Raw genomic sequence first — 11315 nt, forward strand, 5'->3', positions numbered from 1 at the left:
GCCCGGTAGAGGCTCCACTTAAAACAGCTAGAACCGCAAATGCCAGCTGGCCAGAGCCTCCACGCCTGCCAGGCCGGACCCCAGGATTCGAGGTTACAGTCGTGGAAACCTGGCTGCTGGTGCGGGGCTACCCGGAGGAGTGGGAGTATATGTGCAAAAGAAAAGGACACTTAACTGATGAAACCCGGATTAAGAAAGAGAAAGAAGAAACGGGTGAGTTAGGCATTCAGCAAATGTTTGCCTAGAATGGCCTCCTCCACCCAGTGTCCACAGAAGACACTCAGTACCCATGTGCAGAATTAAAAAGACAAGGACACAGCTTCGGCCACTGGAAAAGCCTGAAAAGGGCGCAGCGGGAAGCTGCTGACAAGCCAGGAACACCCGTCACTCCCACCCTGGCTATCCAAGGCTAGATCTGCGTGCACACGCCAAGCACTGTGGAAGGGTTCTTGCCTTCCTGGGGGCAGCGCCACCGCCTCCTTGCACCCAAGTTGGGGGCGGGGCAAGAACCGCGTGGAAAAGGGTGGGGGTAGAAAGACAGAATCCGTCAATTCTTAATTTGCTTTTCCCTAGAGTGGGAGGACTATGACTATTCCAACTTCTTTTCGGCAGCCCCGTGGGAAAACCAGGCCAAGCCTTAGGACTAGGTTTGAAACAAATCCCCCGCAAATCTGCAAACGGGCGGGGGTGGCGACAAGCGGCTGGAGGGCTCAAACCCGGTGCAGACTAAACAATCACACACGCACAAGGCTCTGCAAATCTGCAGGAGCTTCCCCGCCTCCCCTCGGTGCAGCCCCGAGAATGCACTTTGCAGCGGGCAGCACTGCCATGCAGGCACACACATACAAATGCACACCCGAAACTCTTGTGAAATGTCTGAGGGGATCTTCTGTGCAGTGAAGGAGATGAAACACGGCCGTCCCTCGATTGGAAACGCACCTCACACACGCCCCCCCACACACACCCCCGCCTGGAGCCAGCGGCAACTCCGTGACAAGCCAGAGGCTAAAGCGGTCACGGCCCCTTGCGGGGAGGGGGAGGGGGCGCAGCGGTCGCCCCAGCCGCATTCCTAGTACGCATCCCCTCCGGGACCTAAAGCTCCGCGACTGTGCCCTTACCTTCCTCGGCGGTGGCTGCATGATGCTGAAGGGACATCAATCCTCCCCCGACGGCGGCGTTAGCAAGGACGACGAAGAGGAGGGCTGGAGAGGAGGAGGTGGCCCAAAGAGCGAGGGCGCGCGTGTGTGTGTGAAAGGAGAGCCCAAAGAGGAGGACTCACCCCAGAGGCAGCAAGGCCAGCGGGCAGCAGGAGGACCCCGGACGGAGGGAGTATGAAGAGGAGGAGCAGCGCCGGGAAGGCCTGGGGCCCGGGCGGCACGGGGGGTGTGTGAGGGAAGGAGGCGGAGACCACGAGGGGGCGGAGGCCGGGAGCGGGGGCGCTAGGGTCTCCCGGCTTAGCCGCTGGTAGGGAAAAGCCGCGTCGTCCGCCCTCCCCGGCGGCCGCCGGCTCCAGTGCTCCTGGCGGACGCGGCGGCCCCCAACCCCACCCACTCGGGCAGCCCGGCCCTCGCGGTGCCCAACGCCCCCGCCCGGGCCCGGGAAGAGGAAGGCGGCGCCGCGCTCCCTGCTAGGGCTCCACCACTCAGGCCGCGGGAATTTCCGGCCTCACCGCGCGGCGCAGCGCCCCGCTCCGGCGGCGGAGGGAACCGCTCAGTCCAGCACCACTAGGTTCGCTGGCCCCGCTAGGCTGCAGCTAGAGAGCGAGGCCGCGGCGCGGGGCTCTGTATTGCGGTGGGGGACGGGGGGAACTAACGGATTGGTCGGCGTATGGGAGGGGTAGAAACGCTAGAGGAGCGCGAAACTTCCCCCCCCTTTCTTTCCGTGAGTGGCACGTTCCAAACGCTTCCAGCCCTCCCTCCCCCACACCGGGAGTCAGCCGGGGGCTTCCCGCGCGCTTTCCCGCCAGCTCGCCGCGGCGCGCGCTTTCAGTCGGGGGCGCGCACGTGGGCGGGAGAGGGCTCTGCGCCGACGCACGCGCGCAGGCCGCCCCCGCCTCCTACCGGGTTTTGCAGATGCAGTGTTTGTGTCCCGGTAAGGGAAGGTTGGAGGGCGACGCTCGCAGGGAGGTCTTTACAATGGGAAGGGGGCAGTATACCTATAGCAAGAGAGAGCAGTTTTTTGCTTCCTCTTGGCCACTCAACATCCCTATTTACCTGCCAGCTAATTGTGCCCAAGGGGTTGAGTATGGACGAATCTTTATACAACTGGCCACAGGTGCCGGTCTGTTTGGATTTGGGGTGGGAGGTGCAGAAGTAAGCAGTTGCCCTGCAAAAGAGAAAAAAAAAAAAAATCTGTCCTATTACAAGACAGTTGGGACTCTGCTGAAAAGGGAGCAGAGCAGCCTTAAGGACATTGACACCATGTTACAGATGGGAAGGCTAGTGTCTGAAGAAGAGTGGAGACTCTGAAGGTCACAGCAGAACTAGAAATTACTGAGTTAAAAAGAAAAAGGTGCAGGGGTTGGGAATGTGGCTCAATAGTAAACAACTTACCTGATATGTGTGAGGCCCTGGGTTGATCTCCAGCACAGCAAAAAGAAAGGGAGGGAAGAAGGAAAGAGGTAGTGGGTGAGCACCATAGGGAAAAATAGAGGAAGCAGCAGGATCCATAGAGGAAACCCATGGCCCTTGTTTGGGAGTGAAGACCTGGGTGTCAGTTCACTCTGCCTGCCCTTGACTGGCTGAACTTGAGGTTGCTCATCTGCCAGTGAAGATGCTTATCTAGGTAGGATCCTCCCACACACCTCCGAGCTCTGTCCAGACTATATGCAGGCAGGAGTGTCAGCCTCCTTGGGTCCTGAAAAGAGTGGAAATGCCTCTTCCCCATACTGTGAGCCACAGGGCTGTGTGGCGAATGAGCTGAATCACCCCCACAGGTTTTTCAGAAGTTGGAGTCCCAGGCAACTTAGCGGAAGTGCAGTTCAGGCAAAAGAGGAAGGTGATTGAGGCCTGGATAGACCAGGATAACTTGCCAGATGGCCACATGGCTAGAAATTAGAAAGGTGAAACTTGACCTCAGGTTGTTTACACTGGATCTAGAGTCTTGAGCAGGAAAGTGATAGAATCAGAACTGTGCTTCAGTAAGATTTATCTAGAGCTATGTATAAACTAGGAGACAAACCCTGCTATTTCTGGTTTCCTTGAGGCCATTCAAAAATCAGCCCTCCACCAGAGTCCTCAATTACATCAAGGAAGTCCCAGGGCAAGGCAACAGGTGGGTGGGGCCCCTGAGCCTGAGGACTGTTGAACAACAGCTACAACACTGACCTGGGGTCTAGAGGCTGGGCTCCAGCCTCACCACCACCCCCACCCCTACTGATTCAGTGTGAAGCCTTGAGGATAATCTGTTCCCTTCTTTCAGCCTTTGTTTCCTCACTTACAAAATGGAGGTATGACACCATCTTCACAAGCTTGTTGTATTAATTAGAGTTTCTCCTACCACAGATCCTAACACACAGTCTGTGCTCAAAAAATGCTCATTGATTCATCATTGAGAAAGTACTTGCTGGGTCCTGCCTTTTGCCAATACTTAATGTCAAACACTGGGGGCTATAGGGGTAAGCAAGATAGAATCAACCTAGGCTTCACCAGGGCTAAGTTCCAGACCAACCATTCATAAATGACACTTCACTAGTAGGGGACGGGTATCAGCAATTGCCTGGATACAATGTTCTGCACATAGCAGGTGCCTAACAAAGATTTGCTGAATCCTAGTCCTTGGTGCAACTGCTCTGACCCAGAGATGATCCTCCCTTTGCCTCCCTCCTTGGGAAGTGAACACTGGGGATGTAAAGTTGATGGATGTAGGAAGATTTAGGATCCATCCTAGACCACTGATCTCTGAGCCTTTTCTGGGTCTTTGTGCCCATCTGGGAATAAGGTAGATAATATCTAGAACCTAATAGACTCTAAACAGATGCAATCAAACTCTGGGGATTTATTTTATTAATTTGGGAGACATACTTTGCCTGATTTGCCATCATTTAGAGTAGCAAATGACTTTCTGGAATGATTTCCTCTGGAGGTTTTATAAAGAGCTAAGGGTAATATCAGCAGGCTTACCTGCTGAATATGTTTTCAAAAATGTGATTTTTGAGGGTCTTGCAGTGTGCCTCAGTGGTAGAGTGCTTACCTAGCATACTTGAGTCCCTGAGTTAGATCCCTAGTCCCACAAAAAAAAAAGTTTTTTTAAAATTTCTTCTTCTTTTTTTTTTTTTTTTTCCTTCTTTTTCCACAGTACCTGGGATTGAACCCTAGGGTGTTTTACCAATGAGCTACATCATCAGCACTGTCCCCTTTTTTCCTGGAGACAGGGTAAAAAAGTGATTTAAAAAAATAGTTTTAACTAGGCATGGTGACACATACCTGGGGCTTAGAAGTGAAATGACCTACCCAAGGTCACACAACTAATAAAGAAGAGCCAAGCCTGGCCCCTTCCAACTCAGGAGTCTGAGGTAAGAGATTGAAAGTTTGAGGTAAGGCCAGCCTCAGCAATTGAGTGAGACCATCAGTTTCTTAACAAGATCCTGTCTCCAAATAAAAAGGTCTGGGGATGCAACTCAGTGGTACAGTGCCCCTGGATTCAATCCCCAGCATCAGAAAATATATATATATATATATATATATATATATATATATATATATATTTTTTTTTTTTTTTTTTTTTTTTTTAACATTTACCAAGTAAATGTTTTCTTCATTTTTATGGCTGAGGAACTGGAAGCTCAGTAAAGATAAGTGTCTTGACCTGAAGTGATTGATTTGGGACAAAACCTAATTCTTCCATGAAAAATGGTCCTCTGTGAAGAATGTTTAAAAGAATTGGGAGCATTCATCCAGGAAAAAAAGCAGACTGAGAAGGATACAATCCATGTGTTCCAAACTCCACAATACAGAGGAATTTCGGTGACCTATGTAAGCCAACTTAAAATATATCTCTTTGAACAAGGATGAGGACTTCCAGAGTCTTGTTCCTACATCGTAGGCAAGCACTGTGTTCCCAGGAAAATCTCTTGAGATTCTTTGGGGAAAATGCTGCAGAGCAACATGCACTGAGGCCCCAGAGGCAGAACTGGGATAGGCCTCAGCTGGGTCTCAGGAAGGAGATTTCTGAGCTGCCCCTGGAGGTGAGTTTCCCCATCCCTAGGGCTGGGCAAGCAGGTGCTGGCTCTCTTCCATCAAAGAAGCCACAAATGGGATTCTCAATCTGGAAAAAAATAATAACAGCTACCATTTATTTTGCTTCTTCCATGTTTCAGGCATTAAAATACCCTTGTTATTTACACTGTTTCCAACTCTCATTATATGTATGATCCCATTTGGGGATTTCACAGACTGTAGCTTAGAAGTGAAATGACCTACCCAAGGTCACAGCTAACAAAGGAGAGCCAGGCCTGACCCCTACCTCCTTCTGGCTTTGAACCTGTGCTCTCCCTCCAATGTACACTTCTCCCAGATTGTGATTCTAAGATTAAGTCAGAGCCAGGATCAAAAGCAGGCCTGGAACAGGTATATAAGTGGGTATTAGAAGACCACAGGACTCCTGGGAGAAAATAGGAAGGCAAAGTGTACAGAAGCCCTTTAGCATAGCCACAGTAGGAAAAGCACACCACTCCAGGCCCAAAGCAGGCACCCTGGACAGACTTACACTCCATCCAGAAAATGTGGCCACCAGTACACTTGTCCATACTGTACCAAGGCACCCCCCCACATCCTCCCTGTAGCTGAGTTCCACGGCCCTCCCCACTCTGTCATTATCCCCCACTCACATTGGCATAAGCTACTTGGGAATGCTTTTCAGTATATCCAGTTGCCAGCCATTCCCTTCCTGAACCCTGTCAAGCCCAGCTGGGAATGCTGTTGCAGGCTGTGGACCCTACTTCCATTCACCTCCTTCCTACCCAGGTCATCTTCCACTGATCCATCTTCCACTGATTACATCTTCCAGGGCACCCTCCACTGCCCACTGCCCAGCACAGTCCTCTAGTCAGCCTGGATGAGTGTGCCTATCTCCCCTTCTACCCAACTTCAAAACAGTCTCAGCACATTGGAGCCAGGCATGATGACATACACTTGAAATCCCAGCTAGTCGGCAGGCTGAGGCAAGAGGATTGAAAGTTCAAGGGTATCCTAGGCAACTTAGTGAGACCCTATTTCAAAATAAAATAAAAAGGGTTGGGGATATTGTTCAGCATTATAAGGCCTATATATAAGTATGCATGTGTATATGTATAAAATATTGGGTTCAATCCTAGTACCATTAAAAAAAATTGCAACACTTTGGGAAGAGACCTCAAGGTCAGTGGCTGGAGAAGAGAGCAGGGGCTCTCCCTAGGGCACACATTGAGTTTGTGGCAGAACTAAGCCTTGAATTCCCTTCAGTATCACTCAACAAGTCTCTTGTTCTGGGCTTAGTCAAGAACAGGTCTGTCGGGTGAGACCTTGGCCCTATCCTCCAGAAGTTCCCGTCTTAACACACTTGATTAAATGTCACAGCAGTGAATGCTGAACCCATCCAGGAGAATCAGGAATCCAGGGTCCCACTAGAAGGTAGCAGGGATCTAAGGCCAGAAGCAAGTCCCTAGGAAGCAAGCACTAGGGCAGGGAATTATCTGGTCAATTGGTGCCCCTGCCAGGGAGTAAGTATTACAATTTAGGGGGTGAAGGGGGATGAACAGCTAGTCTCCAGGCTATGGTAGAAGCTGGCAGACACATGATTTTGACATCAGGAGACAGGAAACCAGAGTTGTAGCTCCATCTTTGCAAGACACTTTCTGAATGTGATCTCTGGCACATCACTATCCTCAGACTTGGTTTCCATATTTATAGAATGTCTTGTCTTCCTCCCAGAGATGCTATTGTAAAGATTTAATGAAATATCAGGCATATGATCTGTAAAGGGCTAAGAAGCCATGTAAACCAGAGACTGCTCACTGGGATGTAGCAGGGAAAGCTAAGTGACTGCCTGTGTGGGACACTGATGGAAGCCTTCCACCAGGAGCTGCACTTTGATTACAGCTCTGAAAACCAGGCACTGATGAGTAGAACAGTCAGGTGTGGGTGGAATGGTGAAGTTTCTGGGGTTTTTAGTCAGGCAACCCTAAGTTAGATGTTTGGTTCCTCCTCCACCTAGCTTTGAACTCTTGATCAAGTTTGAAACTTCTTTTCATTCAGGTTCCCATGTCTATAAAGGGGGAAGAATGATTGTTTGCAGGTTTGTTGTGGGAATTAAATGGGAATGTTTATGTGAAGTGCCTGCAACCATGCCAGCCTTCAAAATGTGAGTTTTCTTTTGTGTGAGTTTTCCTTCATTTTGTTCTGGTTTTACTTGTCAATTAAAAAATAGAAAGATGAATTCCCATGCCAGGGGGAGATTGATCCTAACTATAGTTCCAGTTCTGCCCCTGACTCACTATGAGGACTTGGGAAGTCCCTGCTCCTCCCTCAGCCATGGTTTCCTCATCTGTAACACCAGAGGTTCCACCAGGGACTTTCTCCAAGGCCCAGCCTGGGACACATAGGGTGCTACCAGTCTGTGGGCCCTTTCCATGGAGAGGACCCCCCACACTGAACTGGGGAAGGAGCATCAGGCAGGAACCAGTGGAGAGAGATGGAGCTGTCGGGGAGAGATAGCACAATGTGAGGAGTCCTGCCACCACTGTGTGGGCTGGCCTGTGAAGGGAACCCGCCCTGCTCAGCTTAGGAAACCTGCCTGCCTATTTTCCCACAGCCTGCCCAACTGATGCCTAAACAAAACAGCTTCCCTGCTCTCTGCTGGAGGGCGGGAAGCCAAAATGAGTGTCCTGGAGGACTGGCAGACACCCTGGCATCCTGCCTGTCCTCCTTGGGCACCCGCCCTTCCCCTGTCTGCAGCACCACCCTCAGCCAAAGCAGGCCCAAGGCGTGGAGAGGAGCCTCTCAGGGTCTGCACTCCCCTCCCGTATCCACCTTCCTAAGTGGACACCCTCAACTCCTAAATCTGCCCGTCTTCCCAGGCCAATCTTGGCCCTGAGACGTGATCTCATTCTCACTCTACTGCTGTGGGCAGAGCATCTGGCATCAAAATGCCGGGAGCTGCTGTCAGTCGCCATAGGAGGGAATTCCCTGGCTCAGGAAAGCTCTTCCAGCGGAAAGGAGCAGGTGGCGAGTCTCCCTGAAGAGACAGATGCCGCCCACGATGTAAGCAAAGCCAATCCTGGGGTGAGGAGCATCAAATCCACCACCCCCGGCCTTCTGTCTGATACTTGTCTACACTGGGCATATTAATACTCACTGTGCTTTATTATAGTTACTATCTGGCAGACACCACTCCAAGCACTTCATGCAAATAACTAATTTAATTCTCACAACTCGGGTACTATTATTAGCCCCATTTTATAAATAGGTTAAGTAACTTACCCAAGTAACAGAGCCAATAAGTGCCAAACAGATTTGTACCCAGTTGATCAGGCCAGCATCTTGCTGCCAACTGCTAAGTTGATCTGCCTCAGGAACTATCATCCCCCATAAGCCCAGGTCCACATTTGGAACATGGCAAGATGATTGCCCTAGTATAGATTCCAAACCTTTTCCTAGACTTGCTGAGGCTAAGAATTGGCTTATATAAAACATACCTCCCTTCGGGGCTGAGGGTATAACCCAGTATTAGAGCACAGGCTTAGCATGTGTGAGGCCCTGGGTTTAATCCCCAACACCAAACAAAACAACAAAACAAGACACAGCCCCAGCCCCCGTCTGAGGACACAGGAAACTTAATGTGGGAGAAGAGGAAGTGTCTGACATGGAGAAATGGCTCAAAAGATGTTTGTTGTATGAATGTATGCTGCTGATTTCCCTGAGCCTCTGCCCATCTCTAAAATGGGGTTATAGTTCCCCACCCTCCCCATTTACAAATGTGGCTGTGTGTTGAGCCAGTGTGTGTCTGCACCATCTCTGCTTGGGTGTAAGGAGTTGTTTACGAGCACACCCAGCTGGCTCCTTACAATAGCTATAATAATAATAGCTAACGTTTTTTGAATGTTTAGGGAGCATCAGGCACAGCTCTGAGGGCTTTGATGTTTTAACCCAGTGATTCTCTCAACCTCCATTATCTCGATTTTAAAGATGGGTTAAGTAACTTGCCCAAGATCACACAATTAGTAAGAAGCAGGACTACCAGATGGCCCTGTTCCCATGTCCTAAAGTTAACCACTCCTTCATAGTTGCTGGATTCACCAGCCCCTACTCATGGGAACTGTACTGCCAAATTTAATTTAGGAAATGGGTACTGCACCAATAGTGTTCAGGGATGGAAGAATGAAAATCAATTTAACAGAGTTCTCAGTGCAGATGAAGAGACAAGATCTAGAAGCCCCTTATTATTGTTGGGGCTGAGTAAGAAGTTCCAAAGTATAGAATTAAGTGCTGTGGTAGTTCCAAGTGAAGGAAGACCGCCTCTACCTAAAGGAGAAGACCCAGGAAAGCTGCATTGGAAATGGGACTGAGAGCTGGGTACTCCCAACACAGGAATCATGAGAGCACACACCAAGGCTGGAAGGACCCAAGCCATATCTAGGGACAGTCTTGAAGAATGAATCTTAGGAAATGATCCTTCAGTGGTAGACTGTGGCCTTGGATTCTTCTCTTGGATGTTTGCTCTAAATTTTAAAAGCAGTGCCACTGTATGGTATTTATCATGTTCTGTAATAGTCATCCTAACAGTGTCTACCCCATACATCCTACCCCACAGACCTCTGGGAAATCTTATTTTTCACCCTATCGCCAGAACCTAGGACAAGGTGTAGCACCCAGCAGGCATGGTGGATGAATGGATATAAAGGTTTAAAATCAGAAGTTGACCAGGAGTGTAGGCAGCCAGGTTTCAGAATGAGAGGCCCAATCTGGCAGGCTGAGGGAGGGTGTGCCTGAGGGCCCATGTAGGCCTGTCTTCTGGCTTATAGTCAGCCCTCTGTCCTCATCTGCTGCTCCTGTCAGGGAGAGGCTTGTGGAGCAAGTGACCCTTAAGAAGAGGATGGGATGGGTCTGAAGGACAAAATGCCCTGGACTGCATCAAACTAATTCTGATGTCTTTTCTCCCTGCACATTGGGCACTTAGCCTAGGGTCTTGGCTAAAAGCTTGGGTCAAGTTCTAAGTCAGACCAACTAGTTTACTGCTTTATAGTTTCATAGACTTAACTGCAAAATCTGGATACTGGTTCCTCTAGGAAACCTCCTTCCACTGTGTTCTGCTCTCAGTTGCTGTGGGTGTTGGGAGAGTCACATTTGAGGCCTATGTGGCCCCATCATTCTCTAGTTCTTTTTTATTTGTTTGTTTGTTTACTGACAGTGCTAGGGATGGAACCCAGGGCTTCACATATACTAGGTGAGTGTTCTACCACAGAGCACCCCAGCCCAAATTCTCTAGTTCTTAAACCATCAAGACCAAAGATTCTTTCTTTCTTTCTTTCTTTCTTTCTTTCTTTCTTTCTTTCTTTCTTTTTTTTTTTTTTTTTTTATCATTTTGAGACAGGATCTCATTAAGTTGCTTAGGACCTTACTAAATTGCTAAGGCTGGCTTTGAACTTGCAATCTTTCTGCCTGCTTCAGTATCCCAAATCACTGGGATTACAGGTATGTACTACCATGCCCACCCAGCATGACCAGAGAGTTCTTTCTAGTTGGTAGCAGAAGAAATGTAAAAATGAAGCTTCACCTTTCCTCTCTGGGGCAACTGGTAAAGCCTCCTGCAACCCAGTGCTGATCACAGGTAAGTTACTATATGGAGGCCATGGGGTTATCCAGATATTCCATCTGGGAGCTAATTTTCTGGAGACTGTTAGTCTCCACTTGCACTACCACCCAGCTCTGCTGTGCTCCTCTGGCTGACCTCTGGGGTCTGTACCACCAGGCCCCCTTGCCAACTGACTTCCACATGGGTTGGTTCAGATCATGAGGAGACTAGAGGATGAAGGAAGAGAGAGGTCAGGGTTTTCTTCCCCTGCTACCTCCTTGATCACACTTCCTGCCAGCAGTCCTACCTCTCATTGGGCTCCTGTAATGTCTCCTGACCCCCTCATTCCTAGCAGTAAAAGTTTCCCATTTCTGACTAGTTACCGCGCCCTCCTTTTGTTTGCCCCTTCAGTCTAGCCACACCTTGGTACAGTAGTCCCTTCACTGAAGCCTCTTTTTTTTTTTTTTTTTTATGTGTACAGACCCTTATTTTATTCATTTATTTGTATGTGGTGCTGAGAATTGAACCCAGTGCCTCACAATGCTAGG

The 11315-nt window shown here is 49.5% G+C and overlaps 1 protein-coding gene across 2 annotated transcripts in view; it reads right to left on the reverse strand.

Moving 5' to 3' along the window:
• Positions 1–1672, reverse strand: part of Fchsd2 (FCH and double SH3 domains 2) — a 244730-nt gene extending 243058 nt beyond the window's left edge. Inside the window, exon 1 of one of the 2 annotated variants that reach the window (XM_047517161.1) lies at positions 1119–1672. In XM_047517161.1, coding sequence (XP_047373117.1) covers positions 1119–1139 — 21 coding nt within the window. In that variant the 5' untranslated portion in view covers positions 1140–1672. The remainder of the gene's footprint in view (positions 1–1118) is intronic. The other variant, XM_047517162.1, reaches the window with a different exon arrangement.
• Positions 1673–11315: the final 9643 nt, after the last annotated feature.

The sequence above is a fragment of the Sciurus carolinensis genome, chromosome 11, assembly GCF_902686445.1.
Source record: "Sciurus carolinensis chromosome 11, mSciCar1.2, whole genome shotgun sequence".
Taxonomy (NCBI): domain Eukaryota; kingdom Metazoa; phylum Chordata; class Mammalia; order Rodentia; family Sciuridae; genus Sciurus; species Sciurus carolinensis.